The sequence below is a fragment of the Dermacentor variabilis genome, chromosome 9 (genome assembly GCF_050947875.1).
Source record: "Dermacentor variabilis isolate Ectoservices chromosome 9, ASM5094787v1, whole genome shotgun sequence".
Lineage (NCBI taxonomy): Eukaryota > Metazoa > Arthropoda > Arachnida > Ixodida > Ixodidae > Dermacentor > Dermacentor variabilis.
This window is the reverse complement of record NC_134576.1, coordinates 111,949,619-111,976,746: the sequence shown is the minus strand read 5'-3', so window position 1 is coordinate 111,976,746 and position 27,128 is coordinate 111,949,619. Positions and strand designations below refer to the sequence as shown.

Below are 27,128 nucleotides of genomic sequence, written 5' to 3'. Positions count from 1 at the left end.
TACACAGCGATGTTTACGCCACCTCATTCTTGTGTGGCATCATAGAGATTGCGGAGCAATCAACACGTTGCCACAAGTCGCTAAAACGGGGGCATTCACGTATCGCTGAGGCCGCTTTATGTGTTTAAAACGAGGCAAAAATGTTTTCTGTGGCTTACTCCCAACAAAACGTGAACATAAGATTGGCATGACTGTGGCGAGGGGAGCGTGCTACGGACAAACATCTCGCGCTCCACATGGACAGTCGCTGATTCTACTACACTGCTACACTATAGACAGAGACGACAGCGCAAGGATAAATGCTAATGTAAGTCGCTAAAAAAATTTTGAGCAACATTTGGGACTGCGCTACAACTACGGAATATTTTTTTCTTAATATATGCGCGCCGTACGAGCGCATGTACATGCAGACGACGCACCGCACAATCTTCACAATCCGTGGTTCACCTATTGCCCGTCAGGTGGCGACGCTTCTTGATCTCGTGGCCAATAGTGTTCCAGTCCCGTTTATGCAGACGTCCGTGGCACAAATGGGACATTGCTAACTGTGTCCCGCTCCTCTGTCGTCTGACACCTATGTCAGGGATCCTCGGATAGACGAATTTCTCTGCGATTTTATTCAAACGCGGTAGACTTTGTAGAATGTCGAGAACAGGTGGCAACAGTGCTCCACGACGACGGCGTTATTCTTGCATTGGCCAGAGAATTACTGCGCTGACAAAGACGGTACAGGATAAAGTTTCTTGCCATGCAGGAAGTTCCCTTGTAAAGACAACCTGAATTTTTTGTCGTTTGGTCTCGAAACGACGATGCCCGACAGGAACCGCAGCCGATCACACACGTCCCGCACCACAACAAAGAGTCGCTGACCAAGTGCTTCTGGAAGTGTACAGGAATCGTGGAAGGAATCGTTGCTGGCTGATGGTTCCGACGCTGCGTCCCGAACTTCAACTGAAACATCCTTTTTTTCTTTTTTTGCTGCCGTACCGTACTCCTCTTGGCAGCATACCGTATTCGACCCTTTTCGGCACGAACCTTTCCGGCGTACTTGTGTTAGTGTCATTAGACATCTTACCAGAGCTTTTAGAAAGATACCTACTATTGGAGTTGGCTGTAGTGTTTTCACTCTTACGTTGTACACAGGTTCTGTGTGTTGCACCTCAAGCAACTGATTTTTCTACAGAAAAGTATGTGCATATAATTATGTAGGAGTACATGTGCTCTGCAATCCCTAGCCACGCGAAAGGGATTAGCCTGCGCCGTATTCGCCTCTCAACGTCTCCTACAGCTTCCCCCCCCCACCCCTTATTATCTCGGAAATACAAGAATGAGAAGGAGACAGCTGGAACGGGGCTAATGAGTTCAAACGTCTTCGTGATGCCACGTACGCAGTAATGTACGCACTTCAGGCCCTTGGTTTTGCTTGACGGCTGCACGAGAACACAAACAGGCCAATTAAATATAGCTCATTAGTGATCTGAATAAGCGTAAACTAAGCCGTGGCAATGCTCTTAGCCTGTTGCAACATTTTTTTTTGTACCAGTTAAACATAGTTTAACAAGAAAGCTCCCAACTTCTCCATCGCCTCCATGTCAAAAACACGTTCGGGCAACACTCGTGCTGCCTAAACGACATGCATGTATAACGAGGTTAGATGAATTTAATATGCGAAAACGGTGCACTGACGTCACCGGGCCGGCGACCCTGAGCTCGTGCGGCCGAGTGTTTGTGACAGACAGCAGAGGAGCGTGGGAGTTCATATCTGTCGCCAATTAGCCCGGCGACTTTCTTAAGTTCGCCCGTAGATGGTTGGTGCCGACTTTCGAAACGGGCTCGCCGGAACCGTGTCTTTACGCCATTCCTCTCCAAAAGTGCCGCCTGTAGGGAACGGGTGAAACTCTTAATCCAATCAACTGCAGCGCTGGGTCGAGTTAAAACGCGGCGCAGAACGAACCCACGCCGGAGAGCAACGACCTCTGCTCGAGCTCCGGCTTAACCACGAGAAAATCTAGAGGCTTAACCGAAACATTGGCTTGCCCAAAAGAAAATCTAAAGCCAACAAAAAAAGCACGTCTGCCGAGAACTTAATCGGAAATGACGCTTTTTCACAGCGTAAGTCTTTTGTTTCGTCTGTTTGTTCGTTTGTTTCAGTAGGACGGCACTCTTCGCTCGGTCCATTGTACAATGCTGAAGTAACGGCGGCTTTGACTGTAGTTCTCAAAGATGTACATTATACAATTGATCCCGATCACTTGACAGGAATCAACAACGCAGCTTAGTCAAACATGGATGTCCGAACATACGTAACAAGTAACATGGACAAGAAATATATGAGCAGGTCAGAAGAAGCACTGAGAAACACCTCGGCATTGATGGAATTACACGCAACTCATAAGTCCTCCTTTCATATTACGTTAAGGGAATGTTCGGTTATATTTATTTATTTATTTGGAAATTGTACGTCCCGCGGATAATATGCCAACGAAACGCCGTTCTATATTTATTTATTCGTTTTCTTTCTTCCTTTAGGTTGAACTGTCAGATCTCAGCCTCAAATACTCCGACCTCACCATTAGTTTGACTCAGCTGCCGCTGGCGTAAATGACGCTGTTAGTTTTAGTTGTTAGGGAGATGAAATGTAACTATCCTAAAAATACATTGATACTTTTTTTACGCATAGCAAGTTGGCGTAGCTTGGATATGAGCTTGAGGAAAATAAAAAGTAGGAGTAAGCAAAATTGTATTATAATTGCGATTGAGGAGACGTACCTTAGTCAACCGCAATCTACCATTAAGATTGCCATAAAAAAATAACACTGTCATTCTCCTCGATAATACACTTGCGGAAACATTTTTTGTTACCGGCAACCTAGCCTCACAGTACTGAGGGCGTGCTACGATTTTTCTTTATTGCGATAGCAATTGTATGGATACTCCAGCCGCATTGCTGACGTCGCCGTCGCCGTGATGTTCAGTGTAAAATACAAGGGCGATAACACCGTCGCCGCGCGTCGTATGCTGTATGTGCCAGTGAAATCACGCGATGGGAGCCGACGATCGTAGCTCAATCTGGCACGCGCGAAGGAAGAAAGCGGAGAGCAAACGCGCCGCCTTCCGTCGCGCGAAAGACCGGGAGGGGGCGGTTGTGAGGGAGGGAGTGGGGGCGGCGTTGTGCTTCAACAACTGCGCATTTTGCGCAAGAGGAACTGACGATCGTGGCTCAATCTCGCGCGCCATATATGAAAGCAAGCGGGTAGGCAGCGCGGGAGGTAGGGGGGGGGGGGGGGGGGCGGCGGCTTCGACTCTACCAACAAATGCGAGCTTTTCCCAGTTGCGGGCGGTCGCGCGCGCCGTACATTTTGAAAGGGATCTGCAGACGACTCATACCTGCGTGCGCGCTGTGTTCTCGCCGCTCTAGCGTTGAAGCGACAGACCGCACGAAGGTCGCGTCGCTCGCTGCTGCTGCCCCGCTTGCTCACACCAGCGTTTTGACAGTGAGTGCCCGCGCTCATTGGGCGTGATCCCTTCATGTTTGCTTTTGCGCGATGACGCCATACTTGTTAATGCAGTTAGTAAGCGAACGTTTCCAAGTTTATACGGCCGATAAAACTACTATCCTTACTTAGTATAGTGATCACTAATTTTGCTGTTGAAGTCGATGTTAGACGTTTGAGGCGAAACTGCCACTTTAAGAATGAAATGCTTTTAGTTCCCGTTGTCGGCAACGTTTGAGAGACCTTGAGTCAAAATGCAGAGCTGTTATCGAGGCACTCAAGACGAGAATGGGACGAGAATGCGGCGAGAACGAAACGAGAACGTCGGGGCACCGTTGCGAGAACAAAACGAGATCATTCGGGCAACCAGTTAAAAGTTAAGAAAACGTGGTCTCTGGCCGCCAAGCTCTTTTACGGGAGCGTATTACACGCTAGTTAACTGGCCAAACAAGTCACACACACAAAAAAAAAATACTGCTTCCAATTTCTTCCTAATGTTTGTTCACAATATCACTCGAGATGTAACTTCTTGTAAGCTGGCGTTTAATTTGTCATTTCCAATAGCCACGTTCAAAAGGCAGATACAGGGCACCATACACTCGATCGTCATCTTCTGACGCTAAGACAGGGTTGCCTGCACTCTTTTCAACCCCTGCGGTCCGTGAGTTAGGTGGCGCAGGTTTTGCGCCACCTCCTCCGAGAGATGGCGCCACGCTGCGTTACCAGGCTGGCAGCGTCCGGCACATCGCAGATGGTTGTGAGATGGTTATTTTTGAAAACCACAAGATTGCAACCCTAAAGGTGTACCGAAGTTTATTTTAAATATAGAGAGCAGGTAAGCTACGTTTCATATGAACCTTATCGCCACCCTTATATATTATGGGAACTGCCGCCGTCATCCGCGACATCTATCATCATCATCATAATAATCATCATCAGCCTATTTTTATCTGCACTCTTTTGCCCCAATCTGCTTTGCCCTTCGCCATTTCATGCTTACGTTTCATGCTTACATCTACTCGCGATTAGGGGAGAGCAAGCCTATTTTTATGTGCTACCACACAACAAAAGTTACCTTTTAAACGTATAATAAATATCTCTTTTTGCAAAAATATTTCTTTCAAGTAATGCGACTTTATAGGACCGCACCCCTCACCATATAGAAATCGCCTGAACCATTGTGTTCTTCTTGTATGTAGGGCGCCATCGCGTGCGAACTCAATTATTTAAGGAAAAAGCAGGCAAAGGAAAATGACGTGGTAGTACCACTGTGGGAGAATACGTCTGTTATATTAACTGAGCTAAGAGTGGAGGGAATCGCGAAAGGCTGCTGTCTTTTCTTTCTTTTTTAGGCGGGGGGGGGCGGTAGTGTGGTGAGTGAAGGTGGCAGTGAGACAAACGCTAACTGTAAGGAAATAATGTACGACCATAGCAATTCACCATGAGAGATCAGCACAACCACGACGTATGTATTTTCCAGCCTGATGGTGTGGTTGGAGCCGCATGAAGAAAAAGCTTGATGCAAGGGGGTGTGTTTAGAAAAAGTTTATTCAACAAGAGCTGATAGGAACACTGAGTCACGATCACGGTGCAATTCCACCAGGACGATCACATATACAGAGTACGAAGCACTGTATACACGGCGCGTTTTCAAAGAAGCGTCCGAGTCCTCATTCACTAACACATAACCACATAGACCCACGCAACACACAGTTACACAGAAACAAATTGTCACGTTATATAAAGTGATGTTGATATCCACAGTGTACAAAATGGCTATGTACAACGATCACGTGGAAGCTCTGCAGTCGGAGCCGAAGTTCACGTATTCCTACCTTGTAGTCTTTCGTTTCAGCTCTACTAGCTGTACAGAATGGCTCTGAAACGTTTTCTTCATTTTAGCCGTAAAAACATAAAATAATATATATTTGAAAACTATAAGACTGCAACCCTAAAGATGTACCGAAGTTTATTTTAAACATTGAGAGCAGATAAGCTACGTCTGATATGAATCTTATTATCACCCTTATATACTATGGGAACTGCCGCCGTCATCCGCGACATCTATCATCATCATAATCATCATCAGCCTATTTTTATCTCCACTCTCTTGCCCCACTGAGACGAATCACTTCGTGAAGATAACAATGCGTCTTGCTGGGACAGACCTGCGGCGTCTACAAGGAGAGACAAGTTTGGCGGATCGAGCATTGTTTGTTGGTTCACTGTCGCCTTCACAGACCAATGGGAGAAAGAAACTCCCGAAAAAGCGTGTTCTACGGCGTTCCCTCACGGACCCCGGTAACCGCCACAGTCATTTGACAGACGCTCCAGCTAACTGCGCATTCATCCCAGGAATTAAGATGCGCCAGCTTGAGTCAAGCGTGGCGCATTCTACGAAGCTCCCCTCCTTTCTGTGTCTTCAGTGAAAAAGAGATGCGGAAGTGATTGTGTGAACCCTCGTCCTCGTCGCGAGTCCTTCGACGACTTTGGACGCTCCAATTGGACGAAGGTGGATGGCAGTTTTCCCTTGTTTAGGGATTTACTGAAGACAGGGGGGGTTTAAGCGACCTTTTTCGCCTGCTTGGTGTGCACCCTTCAGTCATGCTTGAGTGTTGAGATGTAACGTTCTCCACTTTTTATGTAGATATTGTAAATAAACCCAGTACTCCTCATTCTCGATGAGAACGCGTACTTCCCTTCAACAACGTCCTCAGCGTGGATGAGCCGGACGATGGCATGGGCCAGCTACCCCTTTTTACATGCCCGACCCCAACACCTACAAGGTCCCCATCGTGGGCGAACTCAATTATTTAAGGAAAAACCAGGCAAGGGAAAATGACGTGATAGTGCCCACTGTGGAAGAATACTTCTGTTATAGTAATCGATCTAAGAGCAGGAGGAATCGCTAAAGGCTGCTGTCGTTCTTTCTTCTTTTTTTTGGGGGGGGGGAAGGGGAGAGAAGAGGAGGAGGAGCAAAGGTCGTAGTGGTAAAAACGCTTCCAAGAAATCAATGTACGAGCATCGTAATTGACGATGACAGATCAGCACAACCCCGACGTACCTAGTTGCCAGCCTTATGGCGTGTTTAGAGCCGCATTAAAAAAAAGCTTGAAGTAAGTAACTGTCTTTAGAAAAAGTTTATTTCAACAAAAGATGATACGAACACTGATCCGCAATGACGGGACAATTCCACCAGGACGATAATATCTACAAAGTACGTAGCATTGTATACATGGCATGTTTTGTAAGAAGTGTCCGATTCCACACTCACTAACATATAACTACATAGACCCACGGAAATCCACAGTTACACATGAACTAATTGTCACATTACACAAAATGATGTTCAATATGTACAGTGTTCACAATGGTTATGTACAATGATGATGTGACTTTACATAGTTTTGTAGCGATACTTCTAGATGTGTGTATGCAAAGATGTTCATGCGTACGAGAGCACACAGAAACCACGGCCACCTGCATATATGTATATTCAGTGAATACTTTTGATGGCCTGGCTGCAAGAACCAGGCTGGCCGAAAACTACTATTCGAACATTTGAATTGCAGGCACACTGCGGTTGGAGCCGAAGTACACGTATTCCAACGTAGTACTCCTTCATTTCAATTCCACTAGTTGCACGAAGTGTCTCTGAATGTTCTTTTTTTATTTTAGCCGTACAAATTTAAAATATGTATATATATTTAGAACCATAACACTGCAACCCTAAAGAAGCACCGAATTTTATTTTTAGAGATGTGAATAGGTAAACCACTTCTGATATAAACCTTATTGTCGAACATTACTTGTGAATTGTAGACAGACTGCGATTGCAGCCGAAGTGCACGTATTCCAACGTCTATATACTAGGGTAGCTGCCGCCGTGATCCGCTACATTTATCATCATCAGCAGCAGCAAGCAGCAGCGGCGGCGGCGGCGGCGGCAGTTTCTTTTTATTTACACTGCAGGATGGAGGCCTCTCTCTCCCTGCCGTCTCCAATTACACTCTCCTGAGCTAGCTGATTCCAACTTGCGCCTGCAAATTTCCTAATTTCATCACCCCACCTAATTTTCTTCCGTCCTCGCCTACATTTGATTCAGTGTAGATACCAGCAAGATGGAGGGACTGCGCAATCAAGGAGAAACCTCCCGCGCTTTCATCCACGTTATTTCAAGCTCGGGAAGGGAAAACCTAACACTTTCCTCACAACAGCTCAATAAGACAAAATACACCACCGAGTGTTAAAGTTGGCTTAGTGTGCCGCTTTTCCCTTCCGCCCCTGTGCAAACGAGAAACCATCGCACGTGGAAGCTGCGTCAATTCAACGTATGCTCCAAAAAGCCAAAATCGCTTCCAAAGGCGTAGGACTCATTCCCACGGTAGCACATGTGCAGAAGGTCCGCCTCCCTAGCTTTCCCCTCATTGCCTCAGAAAGTTGTCCGCCGCGGATATATATATATATATATATATATATATATATATATATATATATATATATATATATATATATATAGAGAGAGAGAGAGAGAGAGAGAGAGAGAGAGAAAGGGAGAGAAAGGGACGGCCAACGCGCGGATCATGGCGCGGGCTTGGGCATGGACGATGAGGCTGTTTGGAATGCGGTTTGTCTCACTCTTCATTCGGCCACGGCCGTTGGATTCAAACGTGGTTTTCGATCAACCGGCCGGGATTCTGCACAAGTGGACAAACAAGCAGCATCAGGTGCTCATCGCTAACGTTGTAACGCGGGCACGTCTTCATGTCGGAATTTGGACAAGCAGTACACTAGCTCGTATTGAACAGCGAACGTCCGCGCTCATCGAGTGGTATGTGTTCATGTTTGCTTGTGCGCACGTGACACCATGCTTGTTAATTCAGTTAGTAAGCGAATGTTTCCAGGCTCATACGGCCGATAAAACTACTGTCCTTACTTCGTATAGCTGTCTACTAATTTGCTGTCGCAGTCGATGCTTCGCCTTTTTCGGGTGATACAGCGACTTTCTTTTTTCAATCTGGCGCTCGAGTGTGACATTGCGCGGTCCCCCCTTTATTTGTTTATTTTAATGCGAATGCATCATAGGCGAACCTCACGCATATTGTAGGTATCCGGCATCACCCGAAGACAGTGTAGTCCAGCTCAGCGGCTCAGAACGCTAGCTGTGCACGATTAAATAATGCGAGGATACTGCCCAGAGCACAGGGACACGCCCTCCACCTGCAACGAGATTACTAAACACTACTATCTCAGCCGTAGGACCTACTTCGTTCCTCATCCGCGGCTCAATAAAGCTCAAGCACTGACGCTCCGTCTACTACAAACGAATACGTATCCCAGTCCGTCGCTCTTACATACAATCTATCCGGATACTTGCACCGATGGTACTTGCCGCGATTGTGTAGAAACATCTACGTTAGAACACATGCTCTGGCGGTGTGCCCGGTCACGCTCGATCACCGATAACAGCTCTATAACAGCTCGGCCAGAGAGGAGGCGGTTCTCCGCAGCCCTCTTCTGGCTGACCAACTCTGGGCTGTCCAGCAGGCCCACCATGCGGCCGAGAGGCTTGGCCTTCCGGTACCCACGTGGGAGTAGCCCGCTTCGTGATGGCTCATGATCTGCAGGACCTTACTAAAATTTTACGATACCATACCATACTTGCACGTGGCATGCAAGTATGGTATGCGCACTTTGGCAACTTTGGCACGAGAGATGCATGCATGCAACTGTGACCTGATCGTGTTTAGCTCCTCTTTGACATAAAACACTTTTAGAATGTATACGCATTGGCCCCGGATGGGCTAGTGTTTCTTTAACGCGGACAATGATATTGTTTGTTAATATTGTTTGAATTTTTCGTTTCTGGCATGGCAGAAACAGACAATCAAGAAAAAAAAAGAATATTGGCCTGATAGAGCATCGGGCTGCTATGCTAGACGACAGCGGTTCGATACCACATCGGTCGTACATTTCTTCATCGCCTAATAGGACGACGTCACCTACTTACGAGGTGTCTAACAGGGAGCTTGAAGTGTGCAGATTGTACGCGGTTACGTCATATATGGGATCTCAGTTGAGATACGGGGTATAAATTTTGTGTGCGCAAGGACGCACGTGCGTGAAGCTGTGACGACGTCACAATGTTCACAGCCTGAGGACATTTCTTTCAGGGCTAGTCATGCTTTTAATGTTAATCAGCACCTTTGTGTAATTCACACTACTCATAGCGCTTTCACCCACACAGACGTGAAATTAAGTGTCAGGTAGTACACGCTTTGCATATTTCCTCCTGGTTTCCTAGCTATGCAAATCTGCCTGTCTAAGACGTCGTGAGACCGGCGTTTTCTAATACGCGTGAAACGCAGCCATTATTCAACCATTGAATCAGTATAAATGAAGTTTTTTTGATGAATAAACTAAAAGAAAAGTGTTAACCAATGTTGACGATAAGAAAGACAAGGTCGATTTACGGTTGCCCAAATGCTTAGATAATTAAATGTTGTTTTGATGTCTCTATTCCGTCTTTTTTATTCATGCTTGTTCGGCGCCTTGAACGTGGCCGACAGCAGCCCGGTGATTAGCTGTTGCCGCAGCGTATGCGCCCGAGAGCGCGGCGGGCTAGTGTTGTTTTCTTTTTTTTTTCTCGTTTGGCGAAGGCGCCAACTCGTCAGACTCTCTTCGGTGCACCCGAACTGTAGGCCAGCACACTGCTGGCCATTCAAGCTAAAGCACGCAATGTACTCTGGTCCAGCAGCTTCGGCGTGCGACAGCGGGCGCCGGTAGCGCCAAAGCATGCCGAGCGCCGCCTGGTCAGGCAGAGTGCGCAAGACCTTAGACTGCTTAGACTACATGAGCGTCCACTTTTCGATGGCGTAGCGGCACTGCGTTGCTCGTGGCGTGCGTCTTTGCTGGGCTGGAGACAACCAGCATACACACTAAAACCCCTCAAACTTCGTAAAGTAGTGACACTCTCCTCCTCCACCTTCCCTCCTCCTCGTTTCTCCTCACTTTCACGCTCCCTCCTCGACCGTGGCGCCGCCTACACTGATCGAGCGTAGCAACGGCGCCAACATGCGCTCCTCGCCACTCCGTGTACGCTGCTCGAGCAAAAATGGCGCTGATGCGCGGCGCAAGGGCCCATGTGACGCTATTAGGCCAATAGCGACGCGGTGTTGGCCTCGGCCAGAGTGCGCGAGGAGGAGGCGGCATTCTTCAAAGCGTGGCACTTCTTTACGAAGTTTAAGGCAACGTTACTAGACTAGGTTCGGTTGTCAAACTCTCCGTAGGCGCCGTACATCGCGGGTGCCCCCGTTTCTTGGTTTGCCGCCAGAGGGCGGGAGCGCCGCAGGTAGCTCTACGCGGGCACAGCTCTGCGTTTGCGAAGGGGCTCGGGTCCTCCGACTTCGCAACTTTCGTACTCAGCAAGTGTTTTCACCGATGCGTCTTTAAATGTTTGCATAGTCTCGTGTTTAGGAGATTGATTAAAAAAAAATTACGTAGCAGTGAAAATGCTGCTGCGCTGCTCCAGAATGCGCTGTGGATTGATTGATTGATTGATTGATTGATTGATTGATTGATTGATTGATTGATTGATTGATTGATTGATTGATTGATTGATTGATTGAAAACTTTATTGTTCCACCGAGCTGGGGTGCCAGCCTCTTAATCTACACCTAGGTGGGGGGGGGGGTACGAAGCAGTCCTCGCACGTTGAGGACGGTGAGTCTTCACGGCCTCAACGGCCAGGCGGATTGCTCGACGCTGGTCGTCTTCAGCCTCGGTCTGGTGCAGGGCCTCCCAGGCTTCTCTACTGTCAATGTTTTCCTTGGCCCCTGGGGAGCCAGCACACTCTTATATTATATGGTCTAGCGTACCTTTCTGCTCACAAATTTTGCAGAGGGCGTCGTTATAGTCCCTCGTCTGTGCTAAGTAGATCCAATGTGGTGATTTATAATTGTTTCCCTGGAGGCGTCGCCAAATGCGAGCGTCCTCCAGAGAGAGAGACCGATGCGGAGGCGGAAAGATACTTCTTTCGGCTTTGTAATGATCGACAATTTCCCTGTACGTGATCATGCTATCTTTTATCTCTGGAACTGACTGTTCTTGAGTTGCCCGGTGGTAGAGTGCTCGGGCTTGCTCGTGAGCGGCTTTGTTGCCTGGGGCTTGGAGTCCTTAGTCGAGGGCCGCAGCAGCCCCGGCCGTCCACTGCGCTCTATTAATCAGCTCTTGCTGATGAGTAGCTGTAAGTAGCTGATTAGTAGTTGTAATCAGCTGTTGCTGCTTAGTACTAATTAATTATTAATGCGAACACATGGTATGACTCATGAGGCGATGTTGGCGCGACCACACGATGGTCCAAAAAAGTCACGGAAGCCCAAGCGAACCAATCGAGGCAGTTCACGACGCCAGTTAAGGCAGCGTGGATCAAGGCAGAGTGAATTAGGCGAAGTTAATTAAGGCACACTAGATTAAAATAGAGTTAAGGCACTCGAACCCGCGGTCGTTGGTGAGAGTTGAAGCCTCGACCTTTGGTGGTGGCAATGAATTGCCTAACTAGGTGAATTAATCAATTAATGATTAAATTAGGTAATTGACTAACAATCAATTGAAGTTATATATATATATATATATATATATATATATATATATATATATATATATATATATATTAATCATGAATTAACTACGCGTTACCTAACTAGGCGGATTTGAAATAACTTGCATATCTCCAAGCTACGGCAAACAACATTACCTTGGTTGTGACCAGTTAGGCGGCATTCGCACATTTTAAAGCTCTGGCTGAAGTTAACTGGGACACACTGTATATACGCACTCTCAGCACTTCATTTCGGGATGAAAAATAAAATGAAGCTAACACTATTTCTTTCATCAGAGCACCGCATTCACAAGTGCAATGTTGAAACCTACGTGAGCTTTGCTCCCTTGCGAGCAGACTTGCACATTCAAAGTAGGTTATCGCTGCAGGACCGGAGCATAAATATGCTTTCGCGTCGCCAAATAAAATTGGATGATACGACCCGTACGCTCTTCAAAACGCACACGGCATTTAAAACACACAAGAGTGTCGCAAAAATGCACCGAGACTGCAGTAAAACACGCATGTATACAACGTGCCAAAACAGATAAACAACGGACAGTGCTTCGTCGCCCCGTCGCCCCGTCCGCGCCGTGCTGACCGAGCAAAGTGCGACAGCAGCGCCACGAGATGCGAGGATCGGTGGTGGGTCCACGCAGTCACGGGAGTTTGAAAACTGAACCTAGTGTAGTAACGTTGGTTTAAGGGGCTTTAATACACACTGAGTTACAGAGCCGCACTCAGGCTTCAAGGCCGGCCAAGGAGTACACGTCACTAAGCCCGTTGCGCCGTTTTCGCCTCGGCGTGTGCTCACGGATTGCAGTTCGCATGCGCAGTCGGACACGTTTCTCCGACCAGGCTCTATTGGCTCCATGCCTCTCACCCGCCTGCAACTAAGGTGCTTCGATGCGCGTGCCCTCCTTCCCGTGGTACACGGAGGCGCCAGCGCAGTGAGGCACCGGGTTGTATGGATGGATGGATGGATGCTATGAGCGTCCTGTTTCAAACGGGCAGTGGGCAACGGGCGCTTGTTCTAATTTTGCCTATGAAAAAAAAAATCCTATGAAATCCTATGAAAAAAAAATGCTGTCTCCCCGTAACCGAGAGTAGATGTAAGCATAAAATGGCTACCGGCAAGCATACCGGTTGGAGTAATTACGATAATTACTTACAACCATTTCACAGCCATCTGCGGCTCGCCGAACGCCGCCGGCCTGGATGGAAGGATGGATGTTATGAGCGTCCCCTTTGGAAGGGGGCGGTGGGTTGCGCCACCAAGCTCTTGCTATTATACTGCCTAATGTCCTACGTAGGCTAAACAATGAAAATAGAAAAAAAAACACTATGAACTACCACGCCCACATTTTCTGATCCCCTATTGCGAACTGTGCTTTTGTACGTGTCCGTCTTTTGTCGTTTCCCTACTTTTCGTCCACCAATCCTCCAATCGCCTCTTACTAATGCCTATTGCGGACATGTTTGCTTTACCACTGCTCGCGCTGAACCCAAGGGCTTCAAGTAGGCCAGTGGTGCCTAAATCGACCGCTGGGTAGACGTCATCACATTCCAATTGAACATGCTCCGTCGTTTCCCTAGCTTTACCGCAGCAACCACATGCTTCTTCCTTCTTATATCTCGCTTTATAGGTGCGTGTTCTAAGGCATCCCGATCTCACTTCGAAAAGTAATGAACTTCCCTTTGAGTTATCATAAATGGTTTCTTTCCTGATTTCGTTTTTTTCCTCTTAAGTGGTTAGTTTCCGCTTGACGTTCTTTGTTGCTGTGTTGCCCACCCTACAGGCTGCATACTTGCTGGTAAGCTTCCTAGTTCTTTTCCTCCACTGTGAATCAATGTTTTTCCTGTACAGATACCTGAACACTCTCCCAGCCCATTTACTTTCTTCCATATTCCTCAGCCGTTCTTCATACTCAATTTTACTGCGAGCTTCCCTCACTTCAAAACTAGTCCAGCCCATATCACCCTGCACAGCTTCATTTGTAGTCTTCCCGTGACCGCCCAATGCGAGGCGACCCACTGACCTTTGGTTCCCGTCGAGTCCTGATTGTACCCCTGATTTAAAGCAAACATCAACGCAAACGACGCACAACAGCAAACAACAACAACGTGGCGCCATCTCTCGGAGGAGGTGGCGCGAAACCCACGCCGCTAAACTCACGGACCGCTGGCGCAGAAAAGAGCACAGGCAACCCTGTCGCAGAGCCAAAAGATGACAGTCGAGTGTCTGATGCACCATATCTGCCTTTTGAATGTCCCTGTTGGGAAGGACAAATAAAGGTCAGGTTAGAAAGCGCGAATAAAACAAGGACACGAAGAAACAAATACCGCGGACAAGCGCTTGTCTGTCGTCTGCGGTATTTGTTTCTTCGTGTCTTTGTTTTATCCGCACTGTTCAACCTCAGTTCTAAATATATGAACCAACTAGCACTCATAAAGATCTGACAAATAAAACTACAGCGTATTAGAAGTTACAGCTTGAGTGATATTGTGAACAAACATTAGGAATAACTCGGAAGCAATACTTCTGGTGACTTGAGCGGGCAGTAACACGCGTATGTCATGCGGTCCTGCACAAGTGGTCGGGGACCTGATGCAGCATTTTTCTTAAGTTTTTGACTGGTTGCACCGATGATCTCGTTTTTCTCTCGCAGATACGCCCGGCTATTCTCGTTTAGTTCTCCCCTCATTCTCGTTCCATTCTCGTCTTGAGTACCTGGATAACGGCTTTGGATTATGGCTCAAGGTCTCTCGAAGGTCGCCGACAACGCGAGCATTTCATGTTTAAACATTTAAAACATTTAAACATTTCAACATTTAAACATTTCATGTTTAAAAGTCGCACTTTCGCTGAAACGTGATGCATCGCTTGCGATATCAAATTAGTGAATCGCTATATCAAGTAAGCATAGTAGTTTTAGCGGCCGTATAAACTTGGACGTGTTCGCTTACTAACTGATTTAACAAACATGGTGTCAACGCGCACAAGCAAACATGAACACATCACACTCGATGACCGCGAACACTCGCTGTCAGAACGTTGGTGTGAGCAATTGTATCCGCAGCAGCGAGAGAAGTGACCTTGGTGTGGCCTATCGCTTCAACGCAAGATCGGCGAGTTGAGCAGGCAGAATGAAGTTGGGCAGGTCATTTTATTCAGTATAGATATCCGCAGTCATAGAGGCATTGCGCAGTCAAGGAATGCAGGGGAATACGTGAATATCTTGAGAGATATCTGCAAAGGTCCCACAGCTACCGTGGTTCTCCTCAGGAACAGAAAGTAACATGTCAAGAAAGTGGTCAGGCAAGGAGACAACCTCTCCAGTGCTATGCAGTGCACCTTCAACCCCACGCTTACACTTTTTCGCTTGAGGGCCTCAATAATTTGGTGTAACTCATCCCCATGGAGTGTTGCTGAACAAGAAAAATGTCTGAAAACCAAAGATTGCTGAGTTATTCGTCGTTGATCCTTACCCCTAAGCCTTCCCAGTCTAATAGCTTGAATACTTCTAAGCATGCGGAGAATAACATCGCAGAGGTTGTGTCTGCTTGCCTGACCCATTTCTTTACAGGTAGCTTTCTATTTTTCTTGAAGAGAACGATGGTGGCTATGGAATCTTTGTAGATATTTCACAATTTGCTCACGTATGCCTACACGTGTACGCGTGTTAAAAAAACTGAAGCTACAGCGGAGATAATGTATACGCAGTTCCTTTATGACTGTTGGTATCTGTACTGAATCAAATGCAGTCGAGTACGGCAAAAAATTAGGTGGGGTGGTAAAATTAGGAAATTCCCAGGCGCAAGTGTATATGGAAGTTTCAGGGAGAGGCCTTTGTCCTGCACTGGACATAAAAATAGGCTGATGATGGTGATTATGACAATTATAGACGTCGCGGATCACGGCGGCATTTCCCATGGTATATAGGGATGACAATAAGGTTTATATCTGATGTAGCTTACCTGTTCTCAATTCTTGAAATAAACTTTGGTGCATCTTTAGGGTTGGAAGCTTATGGTTTTCGAAAATATATACCTATTTTGAGTTTTTACTGCTAAGATAAAAAGGTTTGAGAGCCAGCCTGTGCAACTAGTAGAGCTGAAACGATGGACTACCACGTTGGAATACGTGAACTTCGGCTCCAACCGCAGGGAGAACAGTAGAATTCACAGGAACACAAATCCAAGTTTCTTGCATCGTGCTTTTTCTTAATGCGGCTCCAACGTCATTGCGCTGATCTCTCATCGTGAATTACTGTGTTCGTACATTAATTCATTAGAGTTTTCCTCACTACCACCTCCCTCCCCACCCCAACCCCCCACCCCCCAAAAAAAGAAAGAAACACAACAGCGTTTCGCGGTTCCTTCCGCTCTTAGCTCAGGTAATATAATGGAAGTATTCTTGCACAGTGAGCACTACCAGGTCATTTTCCTTTGCCTGCTTTTTGCTTAAACAATTCAGTTCCCACGCGATGAGGACCTATAGACAAGAAGAATGCAATGGTCTAGGCGGTTTGGGCTGCGTGAGCGGTGCGGTCGTATAAAATGGCATTAGCTTAAAGAAAAATTTCGTAAAGCGAGATGTTCATTATAAGTTTAAAAGGCAACTTTACTTTTGTGGTAGTAAAGAAAAGATATGCTGGCTCTCTCGTAATTGAGAGCAGAGGTAAGCATGAAATGGCGGCCGGCAAAGCAGAATGGCTGGGGTAATTACGTTTACTCACGACAATCGCACAACCATTCGCGGTGAACCGGGCGCTGCCGTCCTGGTCACGCAGCGTGGCGCCATCTCTCGAAGGAGGTGGCGCAAAACCCTCGCCGCCTAACTCACGGACCGCAGGCGTTGAAAAGAGTGCAGGCAACCCTGTCTGACAGTCAAGGTGAAAATCAAGTGTAGGGGGCAGTGTATCTGCCTTTCGAACGGCACTTTCGGAAATGACTTTAGCGAACAAGAAGTTATATCTTGGGTGATATTGTGAACAAACATTAGGAAGAAACCGGAAGCAGTTTTATTTTTAAGTTGTGTGGGCAGTAACTAGCGCATGCACTGCGGTCTTTTACAAAGCGTTGGGGGCGAGAGACGGCATTTTCCCACGTTTTGAGTGGTTGCTGCGTGGTCTCGTTTTGTTCTCGCAACGATACGCGGATAACGGCTCTCCCCTTTGGCTCAAGATGACTTGAAGGTCACCAACAACGGGAGCTGAAATCATTTTTCATTTAGAAACGCACACACACACACACACAAAGAATTCTCACTATCAAATTATCTGAACTATCGGGAACATAGCGCTCCTCCGTTGCTTATGATCTCGCTACTTTTCTGTCGCCAAACCTCCAATCGCCTTTTACTAATCTCTCTTGCGGACCTGCTTGCTTCCCCCTGCTATCCATAAACTCAAGCATTTCATGGAGTCCAGGGGGCCTAAACAGATAGCCCGGTAGGTGTGTTCACATTCTAATAAACACGTTCCATCGCTTCCATATCTTTACCGCAGAAAGCACTTGTTTCTTCTTTCTTAGGGCACCGCGCTTCATAACTTCGCTTTGTAAGGCGTCCTGATCTCACCTGGAAAAGTAATGAGCTTCCCTTTGAGTTATCTTCAATTGTTTCTTTCCTTGATTTCGGTCTTTCGTCTTAGGTAGTTAGTCATAGTAGATTTCTTCTCCATTGGCGCCACCCAGGAGAGTGCTTCAGCCTCTCTGACATTGCGTTTGGCGTTCCTTTTTTGCCATGCTGCTTACTATACCCGTCGCATACGTGCTGCTAACCTTCTTAGTTCTTTTCCCCAATGGTGAGGGATTATTTTTCCGGCACAAATACTTAAACACTGTCGTGACCCATTTACTTTCTTTCAGATTCCTAAATTGTTCTTCAATATCGCTTTTGTTCTGAACTTCTCTCGCTTCAAAACGTGTCCAACCCATATTATCATGTACAGCTTCATTCGTAGCCTTTCCTTGAGCTCCCAGTGCAAGGCGTCTCACTGACATTTGGTTGCCATCGAGTCCCGAGTATACTCCGGATTTCAAGAATACCGGACTCTCCGCACCATAGGGCGGAGGGCGTGTCACTTGGATTGCACGTGGTGGTGGCATGGCAGAGGGTGACAGCGACACAGAGACTCACTTTCCGTCCCGTTCACTGTTACCTACACTCGTTTTCTTTTATTATATCCTCAGTTTCTGACTACGGGCGCGTGCTCTCTGCACGACGAGCTATCATTTAATACCGTTGTCATATTCAAACGGCATCTACGAGTCACATTACCAACCGCTTCTTTCCGTAAGCGGTTACAAGATACCCAGATCCCAGAAACGCCAATTCCTTCTGCAGTGGGCTAAAAAACCCTGTCTTCTAAAAATTGAGTTTGAACTTACTATTCCAAGCAGCAGCTTTCGTTGTGAATAAATGTTCTGCAAGGTTGGCGGAAGTAGGGGAGCTTCAGTATTATATTTAGTATCATTATGTTTACAACTCAGTAACTTTACAAGAAAATCAGAGGTCACGATCGATGCTGTAAACATCGCCACGTAATGTATATAAAGTAAACGATTCTCAGGCACTGACTCGTAGTTTACGGGTATTACTTAATTTAAACATATTACTGCAAATGGATTATTGAACTTATAAATGGCGCCTTCTTAAGCCAAGCTCAGTGTGTACATAATGCCAGTTTTATATGCTCTAACACGTGTTGTCTTGCGGAAATATGCAATTTAAAAGTTTTACATTTTTGGGATTCCAATTCAATGTGATTCATAATCGAACTTTTTAATGCGAATCAAGTTGACTTCGTTTTTCTATTCGAGAATTCACTATTCTAAATTGCAAAATCTTGTTTCCTCCTCGAATATAAGAGACAACAGCACTTATTCGAGTTCCGAGGGCCATAAAACGGTCCCAGTGAGGGCTGTTCTGAATCATTCTTGTGGGGAAAAATGAAGCTTGTTGTGCAGAGGGGGCAGTTCATGAGCAAACTTGCGGAAAATTAATTTATGCTCAATAATTTGCCAGTCACTGAGATGCACTCGCTTTTAGGGACACTATATACCAATTTTCATGGCCTCAGTTTAGCCAAGGTAATTCTGATTTAGCTTGTCGCGCCATGCTGGCATCCTTTAGTGACCATGTAGAAACGGTTCTGTGGCACCACGCTTCTCGCCTTCAACGAACGCAACACTTTGCCAGTGTTTGGTGACGTACTTTCCCGTTGATTCATTGCAAACCATTGTAACGATGATTCAGACGACTGAAACCAAATCACTTCTGCAGAAGCCCGTAAGGAGGACGAAGGTTTGTGAAAGGGTAAAAAAAAAACATTGTCTTAATTCGATTCCTAGATTTCGCTAATCGAATGCCCCTAAAATTCTCAACGCTTGTCTTTTTCTTTTTCTCTTGGTTTAGCTCTTAATAAAATGAGTGCTTTCAAGGGTCGGTGAAGTTCCAGTTTCACTTTTCAGTGTACAAATTTATCGTGTATCAGAAAGACTGTCACTTTAAGTAAGCGTTTCTGCGTTCGACACAAATTTGGAGAATGAGGATTAAGGCCAGGGTCTTTCTTTTCTTTTTTTCTTTCGCGTATCTGAAAAGTTGTGCCCCGGTTGACCGCCAAGTCGAGTGCCCTTCTAAACGACCTTCTCCTGGCTGAACTCCCTGCAGCGTTCCCGTGACAGGGCGTTCCAGTTTTCGCGATGTCAGAACTCACGCGTCTTCGCTCAAGACCTTTACTTTGGTCGAACGGAGCGCAGCTGACTTTGAGGTCTTGCGTTGACGTTACAAAGGGCGGAGTTCAGCCGAAGGCAGAAACCCTCTTTGCCGGCAGCATGTCGCTGTCAGCGGCATCGCGCGTAAGCCTAGAACAAGATGTCGCTGTTGACGCGCGCGTACACAACAGTGTAGGCAGGAGGCGCCCGTAAAAGCCGTCGGTGTGCCTAGATGTTGTGAGGGTAATAAGAGTATACGTGTTCAAAAGTGAGCTACAGTGGAGATAAAACATTTAATTTTGCACGCGTAAGGAAACGACAGCTCCAGGTGTTGTAAATTTTAGCTGGATGGAGTTTTGCGTTATTAGTGGAAGTAGTGGCGGGGGGTCTTAAGCTTTTGTCTCGTCAAATAGCTTTAAGCTAGCATTGTAGCGAGCCGCTTTATTTGTCTTTCTTGTTGTTTGTAGCGATGTGACCTAGTATGCATGACCGTATTTTGATAACGTACGTGTAAAATAACAGGAAATGGAATCCCGCATTGCTGAATGCACTCCCTCCACTTTATGATTTCTGCGAGAAAAAAAGAAAGTTTCTTCTGCCTTTTTGAAGCTTGAAATGTTTCTTTCTTTAACATTTTTTTTTATTTCGTCATCCCGGCTCATTTCCTGTGCAGACGAAAATGAGGCTTAAAAACGATGGACTTTATTCAACAGAACAAGCTTCACGCGTTTTACGCCCCAGAGCAAACTTTCCAATTCAGAAATTGCTTATACATGCGTTTCCACACATAGCTAATTATAGACGGTGGAATGAAATGATGTACCTAGTGGGTTATTTTTAAAGCAGTGCTGCTATCGTATTCCTGTGTACAGGTTATAGAGCCCCCCCCCCCCCCCGCCCCCCGCCGCCCCAAAGAAAAAAAGAAAAGTCGCCTTTTTTCATTCATTGCCGCACCGAGTTTAAACCTTCTCGTCATCGTGCATTTATGTCTTACTGATTTTGAATTTCCCACCATGTTTAATTTTTTGTTACATCCTATAACATGCCAATGACGCCAACTTTCAAGATGTGTTTTGCAGAAGGGTTGAAATCTGGGCCAGTTGGTACATACTTGAATGAAAAAAACCAGTCAAAAATACAAAGGACAAGAGGAAAGGTTCGCACCACAACGACTGGACTATCAACTGAGGTTTATTAGAATAAACGTCAGTTGCAGTTGCAGTTGCGTTGCAGCTGCAGTTGCGCATGCTCTGCTGGCCTTGCTGGGACTACACCGATTCTAATAAACCTCCGTTGATAGTCCAGTCGTTGTGGTGTGAACCTCTCCTCTTGTCCTTTGTATTTTTGACTGGTTCTTTCATTCGAGTTCAAGATGTGTGGCATTTTAGAATGCCGACCCGTAGCTGCCTTACCTTGGTGCGTGGAGCGGCTTGAACAGCGGTTCCGTCATTTATTTACTTTCTTTTTTTTTTAATCTCTGACTTCTGCAACACGGTATTTCTGTTCTCCCTCTGTGACTCCAAATAAACGTGAAACGACTGCGGTGGGAATAAACGCGCAACCAAACTCAGGTGATCGTGGCCGCGGTGAGCCAGGGTGTGACCGAGGTGAAGACGATGCAGATCGAGGTGACCGTGCCCAACCAGTACCCGCCCCGGTTCGAGCACCCGGTGTACCGCGCCGAGGTGCACCAGACCCGCACCCGGCCCGGGTACCGGGTACTCCAGGTGCGCGCCCACGACGCGGACCCGGTGCCGTACAACGCCGAGGTCTACTACCGCCTCGACGCCGGACCGGAGTCTACGAGGGCACTCAAGTAAGAGAGAATATACGTCAGTTAACTGCATCCTTTTTTTGTCTCCTAAACCTTGTTCTATGATGGTGGCTCACGCGGCAGCAAAAAAAAAAAAAATTGCGCGACAGAAATACACGCGATTATTGTTATTTCTTTTTGTTACTGCAAATAGCATCTATGATTTAAGGGTTCTTTTACTAAGGCCTCTTGTAGTGCATGTGAAACGTTGTAAATCTGGTTTCCGTAGTGCATATTTGAGTACCTTGTTTTTTTTTTTTGTTCTGCGCTTTATTCTTCTCTTCTATTTATTCTTTTCTTTTTGTCTGTACATGTATATTTATGGTTTAACGTGTTTTCTACTCACTGAAACACATTGTTTTAATTTCGTTTCATTATAAAAAAAAGAAAACAATATTGCATTGCTTTGAACAGTGGATATCGTTTCACAGTTTCTCGTATAACCAGAATGTGCAGCGGTTGTTATGCATGACGTTTCATATTGCGCACCGACACCGTCCCAGTGGATGGGGTGACGAAGCTAGTTAAGCGGCTAGTTAAGTTGAGCTAGCATTCCTTTTTTCTTTCTCGCCACTCTCGGTTTATTCCCTGGAACTGGAATGAAGACAAACTACAATCCGCCGTTGTTTCTTAGCGGTCCAGGATTTCGCTGCTATCCTAAGGTCACGCGCTCGACTCCCAGACTCGGCGGACGCATTTAGATGCTGGTGCAATGCAATAAATAAATAAATAAATAAATAAATAAATAAATAAATAAATAAATAAATAAATAAGAACCTTCGTGCACCGTTCATTGGGCGAACTTTAAAGAACACCTCAGGTGGTTCAAGATTAATCCGGAGTCCCCAACTACGGCGTCCCTCGTCATCAAATCGTGGTTGTTATCGGTCTGCGAAACTCCGGAATTTAAATAATTTTACTTAGAAAAACCAACTGCAATAGCGACGGAACTCAACGAGCTGAGACTAACAAAGTGAGGTTTATCGAAAGAAATCGTACGTGTACTATACACCTGATACGCGAACATGTGGTTGACGCCCAATGACAAGCCAGCAAGAGATATCAGCTGAAAAAAAAAATTAAATTCTGGAGTTTTTACGTGCGAAAAAAACCACGATGCGATTATGTGGTACGCCGTAGTGATGGGACACCGCGTTATTTTTTACCACCTGAGGTTCTTTAACGTGCACCCCGTGCACTGTACATGGGTGTCTTTCGCATTTCAGCCCCTTCAAGATGCGGGCGCCGCATGATTAGTTTGAAGCCTACGCATGCAGAGACCAGGAATGCCCTTTTTATGTGTGCGGGTCATTACGGGAAACCAATTCGTCAAGCATTCCGTCAGCCTAAGTTACGTAACGGGCTAGGGCGTTTTGCTGTTTCATATTTCTAAAGCACATCTCACGATTTCATCGCAACATGCCCAAGTTTCCGGCCAACACCAATATTTTTACAATTTCTCAGTGTGGGGGTGCGCAGCTAACTGCAACACTGATTTCAAGTAACACAAATGCATTTGTGAGCATATTTTGTTTTATCATTCTTGAGCAAATGCTTTTGACTGGCTCAGTTCTTTGGGTCTCCACGCAGCAATGTCACCCTTTCGTGGAACCAATTTATATATAAAAAAAGGAACCGACATTTCACCGCTGGTACAGGAATATTATTATGACTAAGCTCCGTGAACATTTCTGAGACTGCCCGTTTTGGCGCCTCTACAATAGAAACGCCAGTCATGTTCTTTAAGCGTTTAATGAATGCCCTAGAGTGTTTCACATCAAGAAAAGGAAAACGAATTGTTTCACGTTTATTTATGACTATGCCAATTACTTTCGCACAAGAAAAAAAGAACTATGAATGTTAGTTGAGTAAAAAATTCATTAGCATAGCAATTAACAAATTCTAATTGGTTCGCTGAATTATCCAGAACGGAAATCTCGCTGGAGCGTATAGAAAGATTATACCCCCGACTTTGCAATAAATCTCTCAATCTTAAATCTGAGTTTTGAATTATCGGACACAGCGTATCAAAACTATTTGGCGGGAATAAATAAACACTGAAGAGTCCTAGTAGTAGGACTGTGGTGTCATCGCACCAGCAGCGTCTCAGAAGCGCCGCTAGAGGCTCGGAAACGCCGCCAGCGTTTTGGCAAAAGCTATATAAGGGCGCGCGCTCTGTAATAAAGAGCATTCATTCTTTGGTTCCGTTGTGCGTCCACCTTGCTATATCAAGGACGACCCTTTTCATGCTTACGAAGTAATGTCCCGATTTCTTCTGGTTAAGCCCTCAGAAGCAACGCAAGTTACAATAGCCTATAAACTTACAGGACCCTCCAGCTGGCATCAGCTTTGTTGGGGAGTTGCAGCGTTTGACAATGAATTGTATTGTTAAGTGCAACAAAGAAGAGTCCTACACATGAGTTCGTCGCATGACGAACGTTCTTTATATCTGAAAGCATCAAGAATATGTGCCTACAATATACTATGCGGCAAAATACTTCTTTTTTTTTCTTGGCTAACTGGACTCTTGAAAATGGCTGACTGGAAGTTCTCTGAGGTCATGAACGCACTGCTGCCACATCGCGGATGAGAAAGGCCTTCATTGGCTCCAGTGTGCGTCCGCCTTGATATATCAAGGACGACTATAAGATTTCTCACCAAGTTTTAATACTTCTTTTTCTTCCTTTCACAGTCGTACTTTACTATATTTCAAGATTCGTAGGGTTCTGGTTGTAGTGCAATAGATCACAGGTTTGATTGGCGGCCTTAGAGGTCACATTTTAAGTTGGTGGGTAATGGTGAAAAGAACAAATAAAAAAGGAAAAAAAAAACCGCTCATATGGAGACTTCTCCTTAAACTGGGCCGCCGCGACCTTCAAACAACCGGTGCGCACATTACGGGCGAGGCGACATGCTGCCTCCACCACTCCATCGCCTCAACTACTTCAAAGTTCGCCGTCTTAAATCTTCTTAAAACATGCTGGGACACGAACACGCGATGGCGGCCCACACAACTGGGTGTTTGCTTTGCGCCGAGCCGCTGCCTCTCGCGTAGGTCGAGGGCGTTTCACTAGAGCATGGTCTACTAGCCCATCTCGTGCGCTCAGACAACAAAGCAAACGGAACCACCGAATACTCGCGTGTGCCTTGTGCAGATTCTACAGCTAATGAAGCTTCCTCGCTTCTTTTCAAATTCGGCTTTTGTTGTTTTAGCGTGTCTAGTTATCGTCACAGCAAATGAATGAATTGAGTAATTATGCAAAGGATGGCTCATTCGCCTAAGTTGTGAAATGGTTGCCCCTTTTCATTACTTTTTTGTTATCTCCGTATGGGCAATGAATGAATGAATGAATGAATGAATGAATGAATGAATGAATGAATGAATGAATGAATGAATGAATGGTTTAGCGACACAAAGCTGCAATGCGATTATCAGAAACGCCCTAGTGGCGGGCTCAGTGTTGATTTTCACCGCCTCTGGCTCTGTAAAACGCACGTAGATCTTAATTACTGTAACTTATTATTACTGTTGATGTTAATATTTCACGATACACTGAAAGTTGAAGCCTCGACATTGCGCTCAGTAAGAGAAGGTTATGATCGAAAGCGGCGGGTGCCCACGTTTTTCTACCAGAACAGGCGCTTGACTTTTGAGCGCGCTTCCTCTCTTTCTCGCCAGGTACCTCACGCTGGACGGCATCACCGGTGAAGTGACGCTTAATCGAAGCCTGTCCGACGCGGCGGACGCCATGATCGCCTTCACCGTCGTCGCCGAAGACGGCGGCTCGCCCATGAGAGAAGACAGGGCCCGGGTCGAAATCCTAGTCAAGACCATATCCGGTGAGCGCCCGACAACCGGGCAGCAAAAAAAAATATCCCGACAGAACCGGCATTTGCGCGATTCGCTGCAGCTTCGTCTTAAGTGACGCAATGCGAACAATCCAACAACTGTGACTCAGCGTTTTTTGGGCCTGTTGGTCTGACGTGGCGAAGTTCATATAGCGCGCGAAAAGACAAGGACACAGAAAGACAGCGCGTGTGCGTACGAGGACACGCAAGTACAGCGCATGTGCGTACCACGTCTTTCTGCGTCCTTTCCGCGCGCTCTAAACTTCACCCGCAACTGTCCCGTTGCCTCGGTCCTTCTATCTGCGTATTCATTTGCGCTGCGTTACTTAAGATTCGTAAGATGCGACATTTCGCAATCAGTGCATGCGTCACAACTTCCGAGATAAGAAACGGTTTAATAATGTGCTACCACCTGCCGGTTAATGCGTGTTAGAGCAAAGGCACGACCACAAGCACACACTAACCACTGCACGCAAACTAAAATTCGGGACGTCTCTATACAGCTGCTGTTTGAAACTGCTGCTTAGGAAAAGTAACGAAGAGCACCACACGCAGACTAATGATTGAATCGTCATGCATGCATACGTGATCTCGAATGCAAACAAACTGGAGTTGGAGACATCCCTACAGTTGCTACAATGCGCTGCAGACTTAGACAAACAACGGACTGCGCGAACACAGAGGCACGATAACTTGTCGCATATACATGCATGAAGTTGAATGCGTGGAAGCTAGTATTGAGGTCACCCTCACTGCACTGCTTCTTCTCGCAAAGTATAATGGCAGAAAGGCTGAGGCTACTAGTTAGCACGCAAATAAGGCGGCGCGAAAACCGTGTGTTCACAGTATGTTCTTTTCGCGCATTTGGAACACAGTCCCTTGTGTTCTGCGGATGGTTTCGCATTGTACGGCGGTGACCAGCGTTGTTCATGAAGATTGACCCGCGCCTCTTTGTGCGGTACTCTACGAGGCGCCTTTTTCTAATTGATGATTAATAATGTTGCTTCCGGCATTACAGAACATTCGTGTATGACATAACTTTCAAAAGTGCCACGCAGTATTGGTCGAAGCTCAGTAACACGCGACATACTAACTTAATTGAAGTGAATCGAATCGCAATGTGAAGGCATGACTAGGCGTGCTTCTTTCCAGAAATACTTGCGGCACTGCAGCACATACCAAACCGATTACTTTGCGCGTGACGTAAATGTATGCAGACATATCACTCTGGAGAAATGAAACAAGAGCCTCACTCTGCAATCCACAAAATGCACGGCGTAAAGAACACAATGACACACAAAAAATAAAGAAATGAATTCTAGAGGATTGAGACTACATGACGCCAACAATAGACCAAACTAACAAGATATGCCGAAGATTTCTGGCATGTCAGGTTTAGAAGGCTCGCGATGTCTGACGTTTCAATTTATGTAAACCTCCAAAAATACCCCCGAGAACATCGCCAGGAGCGAGACGATACAACAAAAATAACTTCTGAGTGTCTGGGGACCAGAAAAAAATGATAGATATTGAAATGGCAGCATGGTTGACGCGCAATAATCGAAGAATTCTGTTATCATAAGAATCGTGGAAACAAAGGTCGCTTGTCGCCGATGGGAAACGAACCCACAACCACCGCATTACGCGTGCGTTG

The 27,128-nt window shown here is 46.1% G+C and overlaps 1 protein-coding gene across 1 annotated transcript in view; it reads left to right on the top strand.

The window, feature by feature from the left end:
* Window positions 1–27,128, top strand: part of LOC142558496 (uncharacterized) — a 264,295-nt gene that overhangs the window by 195,431 nt on the left and 41,736 nt on the right. Inside the window, exons 3-4 of the mRNA XM_075670624.1 lie at window positions 21,384–21,628; window positions 25,305–25,465. Of these exons, the coding sequence (XP_075526739.1) occupies window positions 21,384–21,628; window positions 25,305–25,465 (406 nt within the window). The remainder of the gene's footprint in view (window positions 1–21,383; window positions 21,629–25,304; window positions 25,466–27,128) is intronic.